At 40.9% G+C, this 19,823-nt stretch overlaps 1 protein-coding gene across 4 annotated transcripts; it reads right to left on the minus strand.

Annotated features, from left to right (window-relative positions):
* Positions 1-3,940: 3,940 nt before the first annotated feature.
* Positions 3,941-12,296, minus strand: nap1l4a (nucleosome assembly protein 1-like 4a). Of its 4 annotated transcripts, XM_061283256.1 has the most exons (16): positions 12,210-12,261; positions 11,384-11,419; positions 11,153-11,225; positions 10,523-10,664; positions 10,097-10,183; positions 9,491-9,625; positions 9,338-9,409; positions 9,120-9,259; positions 8,200-8,345; positions 7,060-7,082; positions 6,845-6,955; positions 6,718-6,747; positions 6,385-6,453; positions 6,179-6,238; positions 5,509-5,532; positions 3,941-5,170 (listed from the first exon to the last, which is right to left on the minus strand). In XM_061283256.1, exons 2-15 carry the CDS (start codon positions 11,397-11,399, stop codon positions 5,527-5,529), a joined length of 1,110 nt encoding a protein of 369 aa, XP_061139240.1. In that variant the 5' UTR covers positions 11,400-11,419; positions 12,210-12,261; the 3' UTR covers positions 3,941-5,170; positions 5,509-5,526. The 4 variants fall into 4 exon arrangements, with proteins under 4 accessions (XP_061139240.1, XP_061139242.1, XP_061139241.1 ...); XM_061283258.1 differs by lacking the exon at positions 6,179-6,238; XM_061283255.1 differs by lacking the exon at positions 3,941-5,170 and having other exon boundaries at positions 5,509-5,833; positions 6,143-6,238; positions 12,210-12,296.
* Positions 12,297-19,823: the final 7,527 nt, after the last annotated feature.

Below are 19,823 nucleotides of genomic sequence, written 5' to 3' on the forward strand. Positions count from 1 at the left end.
TTTCATTCATTTGTTTATTTATTTATCACAAATTTTAAGTATCAGAGTAAATTCCACAGACCCACAATTTGAGAATTGCATCACTGATAATGGTAAAACACAAATCATAATACATAATATCATTCAAACCTAATTCGACGTGTTTCGCATTGTTCATGTGTCACATAAACTGTACAATTTAAATGAATCTTAAAGAATCAATATTTTTAAAAGGGGAATTAAAAATAAGCAAGTGCACAAATCCTCATAACGGAGATGTGGCAATGTACTTCTCTTTGGGTAAACTTTATTTTATAACACTTACAGTAGTTTTGAAATAACGTATGCATATACACACCTAAATATTGTTATCCAATATATCTACTGAAATTTCACATTAGATTGCTGGTTTGAAATGTACTTTTATTATAATTATTATTTTATCATTATTATTTTAATAAACATTTAAACATAAAACTTGTCTGGTGTTTTATTCCTTTTTTGGGCATGAAAACATAAAAATCTGACATTTTGTTAACTGCTTTATATGACAATATGGATACTATGTGTTTTACGTGGTGAATATGTGTTGGTGTCCCCCAATTTAACGAAGAAGAAAATGACATAACTTCCTTTCACGAACGAGTCGTGAATTGCATTTCCTGTTCGCCAACCGAACGGATCTGTGCGTGAACGAGTCGGTGAGTGATATGCATTTGAACGGGAAAGTCAGGATTCGTTCCCTCACTGATCCGTTCTCGCGATGAACTGGAAATGCAAATCACTCACTCACTGACTCGTTCACTCACAGATCCGTTCAGTTGGAGCCCGCAGGTAACAGCTGCACTGTGACACACAGATGCACACGCGTGCACGCAAACACGCACACTCTTGGGAACCAGTTGTAAAGTCATAACTGTGCCTTTTGCTCTTTGGTGACATGCCCTCGCGATGAGACTCTAGCAGCTATTTGAAGCATTGTTCCGATAAGCCCAGTGTGTGCGCATGGGTGGCATTCAGCAGCGTGGGAAAAAGAACAAATGGCTGATGAGTGTCAAACATAGCGTTGCCGGAGGAACTGTTGGAGGAAGAAGAAAAAAATTGCACCTTCACTTCCTGTTTGGAAGAATGCATCTTGGTAACAATAAGATCTGGCTCAAAATAGTATCAACGACATCTCTGGCATACCTGTGGTGCGCTAAAATGTGTGCTATTTCCTTGTGACACATGGATCATGTGATCCTACTTACGTTGTGCAGCGACAGAATGCCATTAGACACAGTAAATGTCAGGCCATATTAATTGCACCATCTGCAATTAAAGAGTCTGCGGTGAGAGCTTGTGTGTCTACCTCTGTCCCGTTCCAGAGACTTTGTCAAAGAATGGCAGCTATGCAGGTCTGCCGTCGCCCCGCCTGTCCTATAATGAAGCGTCTGCAAAGCCTCAAAGGAGATCATGTGATCAACATGGACTATTTCCATATTATTGAAGGTAATCCGTGATAGAAGCCATGGGTGGGATTTCGCACTTGACGGGTTTAGGCCTCACGCTTGACCTACAGCCAGGGCAACGAAGCATGGATATGGTGTGGCAGACTATGAATGAAGTATGCATTGGCAGTATACTTATTGTTTGGCCTGGCTGAAAAGTCTGGTGACATCTCTTCTTGATCACACATACATACTACATAGAATAACCGCCAACAATGTTCGATCGTATAGTGTCTGCATAGACGCGTGATCCATGTGTCAACACCAGCAACAGGCGATGAGCTCTTCATCACGCTCGGTGACTTGTAAAGGTCACCGGAAGGTCATCAGCATAAGTGACCCTCTATCCCCTCATCCTCTCTGGAACAAGATTTGGCTCGCGTCGCTTCCGAACGCACAAAAGAGTCCACACAAGCCGACTTGTTCACATACTCTGTGGTCACGTACGCACAGTTTACAAGTGCTGCCAAGAGCACCTTGGAGCCAAGAGCGCAACAGTGGCTCCGACTGCAGCTGCCGGAGGGATGAAGAGAGCGTCCTGTGTGCGCTTGTGCTCAATGAGGAAGAGAAGATGGCAAGCGACATCATTAAGCCCACTTTTGGTCTTCGCCTTTCTTCACTTTTGTAACTACCTTGCATGGACTCGATATGGATTTTGAGCAGACTAGGTTGAAGACTGTATTTGGGTGGGCTGAAGACTCAGAACATTTTGGTGGTGGCTGCCCTCATGTCCCGCACGGACTAATCTGATGGGATCAAGAAACTGTCCTCTTGTTTAGAGTTGAAGTTAAAGTGGCCAGCGGTAATGTGAACACAGATAACATTGAAATGGCAGAACATAGGGGCTGAAATCGGATTTGATCTAACAGCCACATCAAAATTGCTACTGAGTAGCAGTGTACCCAACACACGAATGAGGAGACTGTTGTAAAGTAGTACCATTTTATAGAACAAATATTAGAATTTAGATTGTAATTGGATATCAGTCAATGTTTCGAATAGCTAGCCCTGTCTTCTCACCATTGTATTTGACTGTTATTTCTATTCACAGCCTGCATTTATTTGGATTAGTTTGGGTTCTTTGCAAAGGAACAAAAGAACAATTCCCTTTCAGTTGTGCCTTAAAGCACGTGTCACTCCCAACTGCATCATTTTAATCACAATCACTTAACAAGTTGAATCGGATAGAGCATTTCCAGTATTGTAAAGTGTGTCACTGGATTCAAACAAGTGCTTCCAGGAAAATCTTAGCGTGTTCTACGCTGGGGAATGATTGGCCAATGAAAGGTCAAGTGTGGAAAATCAAGGAAGGGATGTGTGTTGTTGTCGGCAACCATCAAGATTCGTGTCTAATCGTAAAAATAACATTTTGACCTTCGGCAATGTGTGGCATCTGCAAGTTCGGCCAGGTGCATAAACATTTATGTTCGATTTATGGAGGCCCCTAAATTCTCAATAAGTGTAAGTTTATCATTTTAATGTTGCCCTTAGAAGTTAAATTTCCATCTTATCAAAAGGAAAATTAAATGAAAGTCTTTAGATAGAATGAGTCTTTGTTAGTAAATCCCACACACAGCATCAATAGCACATTGTTCTGCGGTCAAACCACCAAAACTAATCAAAATTTTCGGTCTAAGAGAACAGACTGGAAACTATGCATGACATTAAACCAAAAGGCATTTTGACTTAAGTCTGGACTTGATTGTCACCTCGATCGAAGCCAGACGTCTCGTTTTCTCATGCCGCCACCTCGACTCACTCAAAGTTTGAACACACGCAGCTGAAAAGTGAGTCTGCACAAGGTGAGTGACACGATACGGACAAAACTGGTTTCTAAATAAGACACGAGCCCAGCCCTTCAGCTCTCCTCCAGAAACCTCAGAGCCCTTGGCCATATCTCCCATGATGCATTACAACGGTCTCTCACAAGAGCGGACACTCTCTTCTCTATCTGCGGGACTGGATTCCTGACATTCTGGTTCTCTTGCATGACGCTTGGCACTTTAGCAAATTCTTCAAGGGTGAAGTTGGCTCGGCTGTGAGTGAGAAAGACCATGGTCCACTCTTGTTGACATTCGGGTGATGTGAAAATGTATGTTAATTACTTCTAAGTTTTGGAACATTTAAAGCAGATGTTGGGTTACACCCTCCTGTCACCTCCCAATCTTATAATACAGAATAATTTTGGTCAATTTGATGCTCACAGGGCTGTGCCCCTGGAGCACTAAGTGTAAAAGAATCTGGAAGAAAAGGCACTTGTCAGTGGTACAAGTAAAGTTAGTACATTTTAGAATAATTCAGAAATTGTTTAGAAATAGAGTTGCTCAACAGTCCAACCTTTTTAGTAAATATTCCAGCTCACTATTAGAACAGTCTAATGAATTGCACTGACTGATTCCTAACCTAGATTACCAGATTTGACTTTGATTTTAAGATAAGCAGTGAACTCAAGACATTCACAGAAACACAAGTTTCATTGGTGCACAACTTTAATAGAATATTTTAACTCTGTACAAATTGAAGAGAATAAGCCAAGTTAACAAGTTAAGGCCATTTGTTAGCACAGGACCCCGTGTGATACATTTCAGGACAACAACCACAGCTCAGACGCAAGTGACCAGCTCAATACAATCAAGAGAAGCAGGCAATTGCTTTATTGCTTCTGATGACCTGCCAACAGAGGCATCCAAACTAAACAAATTGAATCTAAAGGGCAGTAGAAAAAACATTGGCATTATGTTTTCAACAAATGATTCAAAAACAAACCCATATACAATAACAAAAGCTTTAAATGCTGAGTACAATGTACAAGTGGGGACACAATTGAAGAAAACATTCAATTGGGCTTGTTAGAGCAGAAAACAGCCAAACAACCTGCATGCTGTCACAGATTTGAAAGGTCAGAGTTGGCTTCAGTCTGTCCTTGTGCGGTGATATACTGACTGGACTGATCGTGAGCAAATGCAGAAAGAGCTTTAGTAGGGCACAGGAAGTGCTAACATTCTGTTAAATGCTTGTTTAAATTGGCATCTGAACGCAGCATCGCGTCAAAACACTTTCCCACGATTAAACGTTCAAAATTGGAACATGGCAGTTTTGAATCAATTGGATGATAGCCTCCACCAATGTGGCTTCCTGAAAAGCATCACTACACTGCTGCATGACACCAGAATAAATAATTCAACGACAAGCACAAGTATGAAACAAAACTAAATGTTATACATTGAGAGAGAAACCCCCCCCCCAGCCAAAATTGACTTTACTCTGCAGTTCCCTGGTGATATAACAGCTATCGTGTTGATGTTAAAAAACCCTGAGTAACAGATCCATAGCAACTTAATTTTATGAGTCCTTTAAGTTTTATTTTTTCTATGACAAGCTGAGATTCTTGGCAGTAATGCACTAAATTCCACTTTAGCAAAAGATGAAAATTGCCAGGCTACGTCCCTGTTTGGAGCGAGAAAGATGCCAAGCAAAAGGCGATGTGAGCAAAAACAACAAAACAAAACAAAAAACCCTAAAACAAAGTCATGCACTTGCTGTTTGGTTTGTATCTATTGCGTTCGGATGACCATTCATAGAAGTGGGCTGCAAGAAGAGGACTGGCTGATTGGCTGAATTGAAGGATAGCAGGTCTCCTTGTCCACCAGTCACCGTGGTTACTGCTGCTTGCATTCAGCAGGTTGGGCGGGTGCTTCTTTCTGCGCAAGACAAACATTAAACTCAGACAAGGAGGGAGCGAGCTTTGGCTAAAGGGAACTATTGGCTGACAACGAGAAGCAGCTAACAGGAAATGCAGCGAGTTTAAAACCCCTTTGGTGCAACACGGATGGAGGGGGAGCAGCCTTATAGTAGACGGAGCAAAAAAGAGGAGCGGGACGGGATGCCCAGGATGTGAGATTGAGGATCACCAAAACGCAACCCTTGATTACAGGAAAACAGAAGCCAAAGAAGCGAGCGCAAAAAGACTTGAGGGACAAAAAGGCAGTTTTGCACAGATGGAGACTGCAGTATGCGGCCATTCTTAGTTCCTCCTTACCTAGAAATGCATGATTGATTAGGCCTGTGGTGGGAGGAAAGACAATGTCATGCAGACGTTCAACAATCTCATCGAACCTAGTTCTACTCAAATAGACAGTCGCCTCTGAAATGAGGCCCACACTCACAATGAAGAGCCAAAGTGCTTCAGACAGAAATAAATCGGATGATGTCATGCTGGTCAATTCAGGTCTGGTGTGTTATGCCAATTTACTAATACATACATGTATATTAAGGTGTTTCACAAGCTAGCACTTTGGCAAATAAGGTAAGTAAAAAGGCCCCATACGTCAAGCACCTCAATTACCTCAAGCCCTTGGTTTAAGGCAGTGCTTCTCAATTATTTTCTGTCACGCCCCCCCCTAGCAAGAAGAAAACTATTCGCGCCCCCCCCCTTCCCCACCGTGACTATCCTAACTTGTCTTGTAAGTCGTAAAATGTTGCACTGTCGCAAACGTCACAGAAGTAACAATGAGAGCGCCACTGCCCCCTGCTGTGAAGATTCGCAATTACACTTTATTCTAGTACTGCCAAAAAAAAAGCCTGTTCCCCAGGGTCACACGCGCCCCCCCAGGAATAGCACCGCGCCCCCCCTTGGGGGGCGCGCCCCACTATTTGAGAAGCACTGGTTTAAGGGAAACATAAGATACATGAATAGAATCGAAGCTCACCAAATAGCGGCACTGCACTGAGATGGTCGATTGGTTACATATGGACACCACCACTTGCAGCTACAGGGGTTATACGTTTCAAGGTTTTAAATGGTGCACGGACTACTACAAATCTGTTACCCTGCTGCAGTAGGAATGGAAGCAAGGACTCTATAAAGCGATACGAACACAAGAAATCACCATAGAACATGTAAACTCGTACACACCCTCGGGTCAAAGTCTCCATCATCATCATCATCATCATCATCGTCGTCGTCATCATCATCATCCTGCTCCTGACAACCATAAAGAAAGATAAAGTACTCAAATCAGGGCATAGAAGGTGTTAAAGAACCTTACTTTGTGGCATAGACTACACTGCATCACAGTTTTCTACTAACTGGGTCTTATTAAAAGTGTAAATACTACGACAGGTTCACACTACAGGTCTTAATGCTCATGTCGGATTCTTAGGGGAAATCAGATTTTATTTGGTAAGGTTGACATTAAATGTGACCCGACTCAGTTTCGTATTCAGTGAGTTAAGAAAAATGACAAACCTCATCGTCTTCTTCTAGTTCCTCATCAAACTGTAGTTTAAAAAACAACAACAACAACAACAATAAAAACCACATGACATGTTAATTCGACCACGTTAATTCCAACAAAGATCACATATTTACTTACACTGTCATCTTCCATTGCCTCTCCTGTGAAATACAGCACTGCTCTGGGAATTATTCTCTCACGGAAGAAATGACCGATCTCAAAGTCAAAAGTTAGCTCAGAGTCCTCGTCCTAGTTTAGAAAAAAATAAAACAAAATTAGTGTTGATTAAAGAGTGCAACTAACCATCTCATAGCTGCAAGACAACTGCTCGGGAATTTTTGACAGCAACTCACCATTTCACCACCATCTGGTGACGCTGTGGAGGAAAACGGATTGATAATATTATAATCAGCAAAAACATCAGTCTATCAATCTATCTATACACACACACACACACACAATACAACCATTTATATTGACAAAGTGCTTCACATATAGCATTAACCTTGGGAGAGGGAGGTGTATGGCTTGATTGGAATCATGAGAAACAAAGGAAATACAGAAAGCAAAGTAAAACTCATTATTTTTGTTATTTGCTATTCTATAAGCAAATCGGGGAAGTTTAAAAATCTGCTAACACATTTTGGGGAAATAAAAGGCCATTAGTCGCCAAGCCCTTGCATACCAGCACCAAATCAGAATTTGAACTAGTTCAATACAATAGATGAATGCAGCAGGGAGTAGCTCAGAGTAGCTAAGAAAAAGCTATTAATATTCTCCAATCACAGCTTGGTATCAGGGAGAGAAACGTGGGTTGAACCAATCAGATGTCAGGTCAGCCTCTGAAGAGACAGAACCTGCCCAGACATGTCTGAGATACAAACAGAGACATTTCTTTAACCAGGAATGCCTACTAGGAGTTACGAGACCAATGTTACAGCGCGTTATCTGGAAATATGACCAGTAGGATCTGGCCTTGCCCTTAAGATTGACGCTATATAGTTTATCCACACACTAATTTGGGTAGCATCATCTTGGTTGCCGTTTGAATTGATTAAAAGAATTAAACAGGCCGTTGCACCAGTTTAGTCGTGGAACTACAACGTTTCAGGAGAGTTCAACGTCTACCCAGACACAGTGTCGTTAAAATGTCGTCCAATCGTGGCGACCTCTAGTGTTGAGTTTAGTTTAAAGCAGCAAGTTGCTGGTGGGCAATTGACGTGTCCTGTCAATTGATCCTCAAGGTTTTCTTCTCAAAGCAGACTGCAGTATTGGCAAGTTAAGCTCGAACGTCACGTTACCAAACTTGTAGCTGTAAGTAAGAAGTATATTAAATCGCAAATATATTTGTGGATTGGGGAAAAACACTTTGAGCTGTATTCGTGTGAATCATTTGGACACAACTCCACCCATATAGTAAAACAATGTCTTGAGTAATATAAAGTTTACAAGGAATATACAAATAATGACGCCGCCTATGCACCAACACTCACCTTTGACGGGGTTGAAGAAGTTGAAAAAGGAGGGGTTGTAGACCTGTTTGGTGACTGTGCGGACTGTGCCACGACCTTTGTGCTTCTGCTTTTTCTTGATCATTTTCACAGTCACATCCTTCCCTTTGTGCCAATCTATCGGACAGCTATGGGGAGAAAGAAAACCAAGGTTAGTTATTACTAACATTGCTTACTTGTTGTAGACAACCACATTGTACCCTAACAGGCATCCAACTGTTGTTTATTACTGTGTCTAATATATACTGCTTGAAGCATAAAAGTGATTTCTTACATTTGTCAGCCCACAACTGGATGACAACCTGCAGCAGCTAATCTAAGCGTTTTATACAAAAATTGGTTTTTGAAATCAAATTTAACCTGTGGTCTGCACACTCAAGTCTTTTTTGAGAATTTTTGAAAAGATAATTACCACCTTCTCATGCCGTTTAAACATTTGAGTCCAAAGAATAATCTAAGGGTGTATTCAGACCTGACTGTATGGTCCACTTTAAAAGGACCAGCGTACCTTTTATGCAGGTCTGAATACATGCAAACAAATCCTGGTGCGGATTAAAGAACCGGACCTTTTTAAAGTGGTCTCGGTTCGCTTCAGGCGTGAATACAAACGGCGCAGATAAGAACCAACAGCACAACTATGCAGACCAGGAATACAGCGTGGAGGACTCGCATGTTTTCCTTAATTTCTGGGTCTGTGCGCCACACTGGTCATTGCTGTCCAATGGGAGCACAGATTGTCACAAGCGTGGATGCGTTTCCAAAATATACTTCATTTGCACAATGTACAGTCTGAATAGGAACCGCACCAAACGAAAAAAAAAAACATGTCTGCTTTTGGTCCAGACCAACGGACTTTTATGGTCTGAATACACCCTAAGAAGCCTGCCAAGTGCATATCTCACCCGGCACAGTCGACGATCTCTGGGCCCTCAAAAGAGAAAGGCTCTGTAGCATCAGGCTCAGACTTCATTTTGTAGACTTTAGTAAGGACAGCATTATTGAAGTAACTGTTGGGCTCAAAGTGGAACTCCAGAGTGAAACTCTGAAATCCCAAAATAAGATTACAATGTTTGCAATCGTATTTAGGAGTTGTCTTTTTATTTAACGCATCAATACTGACCATGGACTGTCCCGGTTCGGAAAACTTGACTTGAATATCTTTCAGGTGCTTCAGGATTGGCTCGTCATGTTCCTGGCAGAACACCAACAGTTAATACAAAAGTTAAGAAATGGGCTGGGAGATACTTGTGTTCAAGTGAAGCGTTAAATGTACTTGGATCAGATCAGAGAGCATGTCTGCGTTCCTGAATATAGTGAGCCAGAAGTCCGGGATGCCTTTTGGGTCTTCCATTGGTACAGCATCATCCTTTTTAGCAGAGTCAATAGCTATTTTCTTCTTCATCTGCTCCTGTAGCAAGAGGACAGACAACAGCCAGTAAGTCTGGTCAATATACAGTATTTATATATAGTTTTTTTCTTTTAGACAAGGAACCACGAGCCTTGACTAGAATCCAGGCATAAATCCTATTAATGAAATAGTCAAGACACATTTATCTGCTCTGGAAGGAGTCTCAGAGTCATTGGAACTACTTTACACCACAGGGAGGTAAAATGGTTGTTAGGGGGCAGAAAAGGTGCTCAACACAGGGACAGATGCTGGGTTGGTTTGACTCCACCCCCAGACACCTACATACTCAGCGTTGCATGAGGCAGACCCCCCCCTTCCCCAAAATAGCACAGTTTCAATTACATATACAATTTAACCGTGTCATAATTCTTTAGCCTATCGGTATTTTGAAGGCAGATGTCAGAAACCCGAAAGCTCCTTGTGTGGGGGGTATTTTGTCTCCTTTAAGAGTTCACTGAAAGCTCCACTTACAGATAGCTCTTCCTCTTCATCTTTGTCACTGTTCCACTCACACTCTGCATCTGTGGGTTCCACTGTGCCCGTGACAATCTCTCTCCGCTGTGACACAACACACATACACACAGTAGAGTCAATGATTAAACAGACCAATTGCAAACAGCCATAGATCACAATAAGAGTGAAATAGCCATCCATTTTCTGAACCGCTGTATCCTCATGGAGATTGAAATCAGAGCAGGTTCTTGTGACTAGCTCCGGAAATAGCCTTGACAACAGTCAGCTACTCGTTGTACTAGTATACACTATAGCACTATGGATGCAGTCCATCCATTTTCATGTTGGACAAGAGAGGCATCTGGCGCCACTTAAGAGTGTCCACAAGCCCATGGGTAGACCCGAGTGTTTAGTTGGACTCTTAAGATAACAGTTAAAGAGTACCTTTTCATACAACGGCCGATAGAGGGTAGCATACTTCCTCTCCAGTTCATGGACCTCTTCGTAAAACTTGGCTTCGATGTTGCCACACTGCACCTGAAGCCTTTTCAAGGCATGCACTCGCCTTGTCACTGCTTTGGGAAGGCTGTGGAAGAACGTACAGCAAAAAGTTTTCACGGGGCACTGTTGTGATTGTCATCTCTGAATCTTCAGAACAAGATTCTCAATATACAAAGCAAACAACCATAAGAAAACATTCATATCAGTCAATTGTGATTTTGTTTTTCTTCTAACAACCATTTTAAAAGAACTGTTTTTGTGGACATTGTAATGTGCAGAGTTGCTCCTACCAGTGCATTCATTGGAAACGCTTATTTGCTTTACATGCTGCTCCAAAAGCAGTATCTTTCATTCATCATTTAATTTTCTTCCAACGTACGAGTAGTGAACTAATCCCCTCTTGCAGTTGATTTATTTTCAGTTAATACTACCAGAGCTGATGTTGCATTTTAAGTACAGTCAAACCACCTTACAATAATGTAGCATAGCATAGTATAGTAACAAAACATGACCTCAGTACTAGCTTGTGTAATCTAAGTGTTTTGAGGAACCTACAATGCAACTCATACCAACCTTTCCACGGCATGCAAGTTAACAGGTTTGTCCATCTGTCCGAGAGGATTCTGCAACCCCGGCTCCCCTTTACCTGCCAAAATGTGTGAATTTGTGCGAATGAAGTCTCATTCATGAGGTCAATCAGACTTGTACAATTGTGCATTAAGAAAACCTTTAACTTAAACAAGACAGCAACATGACAGCAATGCTTGACCGGGTTGTACAAGGCCAACTCAAAGGTGCACTTACCCTTATTGACCTCCATTACAGAGATGGTGCTCTTTCCTGTGAATAATAGAAAACAATGATAAAGCTTCCACAAATAGTGACTGCGTGTTACTTTCCGCACGGGATTGCCCAATAACACTATCAGAAACAGTCCCTTACGCCACGGTCTCCAGCATGTGGCACAAAGAAATTATCGTTATTACAGAGGGGTACACGTATTTGCAAAGAGCCCAGGTGTGACGGGCACAGGGTGTCGAACAAGCGCGGGCCGATGACGAAGTGACGCGCTGGCTGGCAGCTGGGCTAGCCTACGACAAACAAAGTTGGCGTCTGCTCGCGAGTGAAAGCGCTCTCGACGCCCAATGACAGTTACACAGTGGAATTAAACGCAGACTAGGTGCACGATTTCAAACCGTCTAAGTTTGGCTTCTTGGCAGCCACTACTGAATAAGCACGTTTGACAGGGCTAAAGCGCTAGCAGACGAGCAACAAAGTACGAAGCAACGTGTTCTGTGACCTGTCATTAAACTACCACAGTAAAATAATAGATTAACAGTCATTGCCCAGATGCCAAAAGTCGCGCGGGGTCATAATCGGCAAAAAGGTGACTTCATAACACCACTGTGCACGTGTTAACTCCGTTTAACATACAGGTGTTAGCTCCGTGCTAGCAGCACTGGTAAGCTAGTCGTTGCTGGCTATCGTTAGCACTGCAGTTGCTTAAAGTGGAGACAAAGTAACTTTGAGCCAGTTCGCCTGAAGTCCTTATAGAAGAGTTTACTATCTCCAAGGACTGCATCACCTGCTCTTTACGATTACTTAGCAGCGATTATAGGGATCTTTTTACCTGTGACGTCGGGCGATCAAGTCACAGTTCTCACGCGTCTTCGACTCTTCTTCTTTGGTGTGACGAGTTATATTTCACCAATGTACGACTGCCCTCTGCCGATCAACATAATTATTACTAATAATAAAATTGATGGGTAAATTCTGTTTTCTTGGCTGTCAGTAAACATATCAATCTGCCCACCCCAAATATAACATTTATGGAAAAGCCATACATTCATTGCATAATCTTAAAATAACTTATGCCATCTGTGTGTCTTTTGTATACCCACTCTGTGGTATGAATACTGCTGGGGCCTGAATTTCCCCACCCCTGGGGATCAATAAATATTCAATCAATCAATCAATAGCTTTTCATCGAAGCTATGCCAATTAATTTTCTTTTGATTCTAAAAAGTTAAATATTCCTCACCAAGGAAAGGTACATTTTTATGGGCTGTCACGCTATTCACCACGTACCAAAATGGAAACAATCGGTGCGATATAATTAAATTATTAAATAAGAATTGTAATTAATTATATAAAAAATGAATAGGCTCGACACTAATTTAAAATGTTGTCTTAACAGATGTTTACAGGTCGTGGCTCACCTGAAACAAACTAATATCAGACAAGCTATATTTGATACGAGTTTTTAAACCGGTTTTGGTAGTGATTTAAATCAGTTTCAGTGTTTCTGTGCAACAATGCACAAGGCCCATGATAATTAAAATGTAAAATGTTGTTGACACACGTTTTTTAGTTTGGGTGAGCGTGGTTATATGACCACCAAAGGGCTTCATAGTTCTTCATCTCAGAGGGCGAGTTTCTTCAGTGAATGGACCAAAATTTCCACTGCCAGATAAAATTAGCATTAGTTGCAGACGTATCTTTCACTATCAAAGTCAAATATTTTGTCAATATTATGATTATTGTCTTATGTTTCCCTTATTATTGATTCACGAAGACACCTTCTTATTGCTTATTGTATTGTCAAAACTTTATATAACCTTTATTTATTAAGCTTTATAACCTTTATTGTATAACAAATAGCCTGTGCTTTAATTGATCAGTCTTGCCAATTATAGTAAACGTATTGGTGGGTCAGGGAAAGTAAGAGTTTTATTAGTAAGTAAGTATTATTACCCAAAATGGTTTTCTTTGCTTCTCATTGTTAATTGAGTGTCAAATTAGCACATCTGCAGCCTCTTGGCACTCATTTACAATGAATAAATAGAATAGTGACTCTTTATACCCCAACCAGCAAAATGAGTTGGTCAAGCATTGGTCATAATTTCTGAAATGATTCATCTTTTCTTTTCTTTTTTTGACGAGGAAACATGCTCTTTACAGAAATAGCATATTCTGTAAAAGGCATAAAGTCACCAAAATCAGGCCCTCTCTCTGTTTGCTATCAACTGCTGCAACGTGCGCACACTTGAGAGGAAGTGACAGTACCGGGGTCCCTCAGGGTATGATTGTGGTGACCAGGCTTTGTGCCTGTCACAGTGTGACATTTACCAGAACAGATCTGTACTCACAAAGAAAATCAAATGTGATTGTAGCATTTAGGATCGAGCCACAAATGTAGACAAATATACAGTCATTACTGATTTTCGAAAATTGTGGATGATTGTGGCGCATTTATAGATGGAATTTGTCTAAACGCACACACATGGTCAAATGTTGGAACCCTCTGATTCAAGAAAGAATAATCCACATTGTTCACTGAATAACTCAGAAATGATGAGATGAATTGAAACTGAAACATGGAGAACCTCATACCTGTTGTGAAATGTGGAGACAACTTGGTTAAAATCTGGAGCTGCTTGCTGCATCCAGCTCAAAGAATGGCTAGAAACTAAACTTTGGACAATTCAGAAAGGACCATTTGAAAATCCGCAAGGATCCGAAATTTGCAGTCTGGAGAAGGTATCGTTTACAACAGAGACGTTTGAAGAAATTTGCACACAAGATGTGTAATACTTGTTGACAGGTGTATAAGTCAGTCTCATGGAAAGAGCTTTTTTGGGGTCCAGGCAATTTTATTAAAAATATAATAACCATCGTCATCCTCATCATCATATGGCACAAAAAGCACTGCTTTGAATATTGTTTTGTACAATCTCAAGGTCAATTTCTATTTTTTGGGGGGGGTAATTTTTTTTCTTCAGTGTTAGGGCTTGAATAACTCATTGCAGTATGGCTGTATGACTTTGTACGTAGACTTATTCAAAAGTATATCTTGTGAAGCTTTGTCGGCTTTTCCTTTATCAGGCGCCATATTCACAAAGACAATGGTGACACCTGCAACTCTTGCTCAAAGCTGCACTCCACAGCGTTGGGCTTTGAGCCCCACACCCAAATAACGAACCTAATTGTTTTGTTTTTATACCTTGCCCTCTCTATAAATGGGCTGAAGCACACACCTGGCTGTTTGGATGCAAAATACGCTGGTGTATTTCCAATAATGAGGGTTACATGGATGCACTCACTTTAAATCTGTAAAGTGTGCAAAGATACAAATCCAGCAAAAGAGAACAGTCTAATCATTAGACTCTAATCATTAGACTCTAATGTGTTCATCGCTGAAAAGCTGTCCCAGATTTAGTAATTCGCTCTGAGCAGGTACTATTAAAGACAAATATACTTGTGGTTTGAACACATCTCTAAAAATTCCCACGACAAAGTTGGCAGCAGTGATGTGCTACTATGTAGAAAACTGATTGACTATTCTACACAAATCCACAACCCTTATGAATGGTATAAAATATACATCTATGAATACAGTGCATTGTAGTTCTGCTAAGCATGAAGTTAACATTAGTGTATAGCTAGACTTTTTTAATGTCACTCATTTATATTTTTCGATGTGACATAGGTTAAGAGTTGGATACAATTAGCATGCTCTATTTCTTTCTTCAATATAGAGAGATATTTGCAAGAAAGAAATTGTTATTTATTGTTAGCTTTCCCACTTCATTCGTGTAAATTTCTTTGTCCGTAATATGAACGCTTCGGTCAATCTGTCAACATCAATGTCCCGTCTGCCACACTTTTGACAGGTGTCTTGTTCATGTTTTAATGCACAATAAATGCTGTTATGCATGATCTTTTCCCCATGTGTCGTAAGGATTTGACTGTTCAACCAATACATTTTGAGACCCAATCTTTGTCACGATCTGTGATCAAATCAGTCTTTATTCGGAGAGTTAAAAGTGCGAGTCGCAATGATGTTGCACAAGCATCAACAGAAAACAAAAGAAAAAATAAAGTGGTGATATCACTTGTCTGTTTCTGGGGATTCAACACGGAGAATGAGCGTACAACGTGGCCCACCTCATTCCACAGGGGTATTGGTTTTTTTGAATGAAGTGGTCAAGCTCCCAGATGGCACGGATGGTGTTATCGATATCACCGGAGGGACAGGGCGGTGTTTACGAGCAGTCCTGCCCCCGCATCCTCTGTTGTCCATTAAGCCGCTCTCATTCTAACATGGGTAATGGTCTATTTGTACACCATAATCAGAGAGACACACACATTCACACTGACTATAGAAAGCCATCAAAATAAGACACAGCAAAGCAGGCCCATTGACACAGCTGCAGTCATTATTCACAAGTGGAGGTCTGGGGTGGGGGGCTGGAAGGATGGCAAATGGAACTACTATCTCATCTGATGTGGCTGTGTCATAAGGTTCTACATGCACAACAAATTTAGCTGAATCATTGATCTGGTTTATGGCAGGCGGAAATCTCTGCTCTGTGCAATTTGAGTGCAATTTACTTTCATTTGCACCAATAAGCAATTTTAATCATTACATCTTTATTTTTGATTCATTGCCCACTGCAACCTCTGTTGTTCAGATTTTACTACTAAAACCTTTTAGCCACCGACAACAATCACCGAAAACACCTTTGAGCACATGCAGCCACACAGAGTCAGTGACCGTGAGTTGACAAAATGTTTCCTGCAATTTGAGGATTTCACGCTTGACAATAAAACAATTTATTCATATTTTGACAATAAAGGACTTTCAATGAATGTCAAACTGACTTTCAGCCACCATGGTTGTTAAAACTTATGGTCTGTAAAAACATTCAACATGCACAAGTTAATCAGGGTTTGGCTTCGACAATATCGTTTCCCTTTCTGATAAATATAACAAAAAAGGTTTGTCTTATTTACCTAAAAAAATACAATGCATTCACAATTCACATGCTGCCAGAGAGTATTAAAAATATGTTTTGTCCAGCAGTTGAAAGGTTTAGTGCGATACCGATTATTAGTGGTTGAAGAGGCTGATAACCGATATTTTAAGCCGATATCCATTTGCAGTAAAAAGGAACATTTTGGCAAAAGGTTTTTTTAATAACATGTCACACTTAAATGCATTTCAATGCCATGTTTATTAAACAGCAACATTTCAGATTTATATGTTCTTTCAGTTCAAGTTAAAAAACGAAATGGTGGGTTTGGTGGTGAAGAACTCCGAGAACTAAACCACCATATTTCCTCCCATATTCCAAAAACATGCATTGTAGGCAGATTGAACACTCTAAAGTGCCCGTAGTTGGGATCATGAGCATGAATGGTTTATGTGTGCCCTGTGACTAGTTGGCGACCAGTTCCCCGTGTACCCTGCCCAAAGTCAGCTCCAGCACGCCCGCGACTCTCATAAGGGAAAGCAATTCAGAAATTAGATGGATGGATGGAAACTTGTTACAGGTGTAGGCAGATACGTACCACAAGCAAGTGGTGTGTATCTGCGGCCCCAGCTGCTTGATGTTCATTAAGCACTAGCGGGACGCTGCAGGCTGGTGGATGACAGCAGCCCATTAAGAAAAAGTAAATCTAATTGGGAGTCGCTAGTTCCACACAGCTTGCGTGTCACTGCTAGAGGGTAGACAGCCAATATTAGCACGTCATAGCACTGTTACTACCGCCATGACCCCAGTAACCAGAACAGTGCTAATGGTTGAACAACGTGGGCCTAATCACTTTATATAAAAACAGCAGGGATGCTGTGCCTCTGACATGGGTTGCACATCAGTCTGTACACTGTCCTGCATCAACAACATTCTTAAGAAAAAAAAAATCATTGAATCAATTTAGATCAATTAGATTGTGTGGACCTCTTGTAATCCAACATTCATATTATTAACAGGTTGTGCAGTCTGCAAAGTCTTGGAGGATTGAGAGCAAAAATAAAGCCGAATGTGATGTTGATTCAGTCTTTACTCGTCGCATTACAATCAGATGGCGTGCTATGGCAACCACGTTGCTAAGGGGCTTGTCTCAAGAAACATTACTTCACTCAACATGGCAATGGTATTGAAACAAAAGTTTAGAACATTCCTTTCCCTTGATGCTAACCATTCAGACTGCCTGAAAGTGAAAAGATGGAGGTTTTGCAAGCAATCTGCAAAGGTTTTCTGCTGCTCAGTCAACTCGGCAGGTTACTCAAGAACCTGTAGTAACTCGTATATACATATTTTATTCAGGTTTTTTGTTTTGCATGTGAAATGTTAGATGTAGTGATGTTGGGAAAATCAACCTTTGTAATCTTTTTTTTTTACATTTAATAATAACATTTAATTGAATTACACACCTAAAAAAAAACAGAACACAACGCGATGAAAAAATACTTGGTTACACTTGAATTTGAATATGTTTGTGTGGTGCTATTTTCAGATTAAACACTGCCCTGCATGTGAATTTGCCTTTTGGTCTTCTGATTGAACCAGCAGGGAATCCTGACATACTCAATTTTTGCCACCATCCTGTTGCGCTTATGGAAAATGGCTCATTAAGTAGATGGTCATAACAAGACCACAGTCAAACCCATCAGAGGTGACATTTTGCTCCGTTGTGAAACAAAGCAAAACACCAGCGCATCAAATATGCAGCCATCATCACATCACTTCTAAAATCAAATCTTACTGATGAACAACTTCAATGAAACTTTACATGCATCTTACAGACCTCTCCAGTTAACTCGTGCGCGGCAGTTAAGTGTGCAGCAACAGCCTCAAGCAATTATACAGTTTTTCCGCAGTCATTTGTTAGATTGTCCTTGAAATTTGGTAAACACTAAGTCCATTTTTTTTTTTTTAAACAATTCATACGAATAGCAAAACATCATGGATCCTTTGCAAAAGCCAGTCTCTTTCTCAAATTTGAATCCCTCAAACATACTTGTCAGTAAAATTGTCCGTGCATTTTAATGACAATTCCTTGAGGCATTGTTCTGATGAGTCAAACTTAAGTCATACACAGTAGTCCTGTTGTCAATTATTTGCTTAGTCTTAGCAGATGCGCTACGAGACCTCAGTATTTAGAGGGGCAAGTGAAATGCATGGGGGTAGGGCAATTGTTGTTGCACTATAAAATATGACACGCTTGCGTGGCGCGAATGCAGCAGCGCAAACACACATACACGCTTCAAACGTCTTTTGCGGCTTGATAGACTTGCACATTAAATTTCCATCAATCAAAAAAAATGCTATTGTTTCTTTATATTTTTAATGTTTGAGTGTTGAGCAATGAACTGTCGGGACACCAGTGTGTTGGGCAAACACCACTTGAGGCCAACTTAAGATAATTCCCAATATACACACGACGTGTTTGTCTTTCCTTGCTCATTTCCAGTTTCCCTCAATGAGTTCATGTTTATCTTCATACAACATTGGTAGAGTATTTGGGTACGGATGTGTTTATGCGTCGGTCAAGACGTAAATGACATAAGCAATTGATAATGTCGGAAATATCTGACAATTGTACATGATCATTTGCATAGATGTGCCAAAGCATTTGCGACGTTTTCCTTTTTGTCTTTTTTATGTGTGTCGGGGGAGATTGAAAAACTATCATAGGACAATATTTTGTGTATCCGTTTCTCTTCATCAACAAAATGTGTTGTGATGCTAAACTCAAACGTGACTGACGTTCTGCCGCCCTGCGGAGAAAGAATCGCGGAGGATGATGGATAATAGCCCAGCTGGCCTTGTTAGGTGCAATTAACCCGTCTGAGGTTCCACAATTACGCAGGCAAAAGCTGACACTTACAATGGCACAATGCAACCACTGAATCAATGCATAATTGTAATAATTATAATCCCGGTGTCATTTGCAAGTATTTCCAAAACTTTGAGAAAAAAAAAAGTTAGAGTTGGAAAAACAGAAGTAAGAATGCTGGAGAGATGTCACCTCTTCACAATTGTGTCAAAGGTTAGTTGGTAGGGGTCGACGCAAATGCCTCAGCCAGCTAATGAGACATTACTTGGAATTCTAAAGCACTTGTATGAATATCCATGCACTCCTCCATGCACACCTTCATCAATTATGTTTCTTCTACTTACCCATAACTGGGTTGCGCTGGTAGCCGCTTAAGTGACGAAAACTCAGATGTCCCTCTCCCCAGCCACATTGCGTTGGTTTTCCAAGGAGATCGTTGGTTTTCCAAATCCAGGTGGGAGACATATCTCACCAGCATGTCTTGCTTGGGCTGTCCCCAGGGCCTTCTCTCTGAAACGTGCCTGCGACACCTCCTTAGGGAAGCATCCTCACCGGATGCCCGAGGCTTCAACCTGAGCCCCTCCTGGATGACTGAGCTTCTCACCTTATTTCTAAGGGG

This window comes from Syngnathus typhle, linkage group LG7, assembly GCF_033458585.1.
Source record: "Syngnathus typhle isolate RoL2023-S1 ecotype Sweden linkage group LG7, RoL_Styp_1.0, whole genome shotgun sequence".
NCBI lineage: Eukaryota > Metazoa > Chordata > Actinopteri > Syngnathiformes > Syngnathidae > Syngnathus > Syngnathus typhle.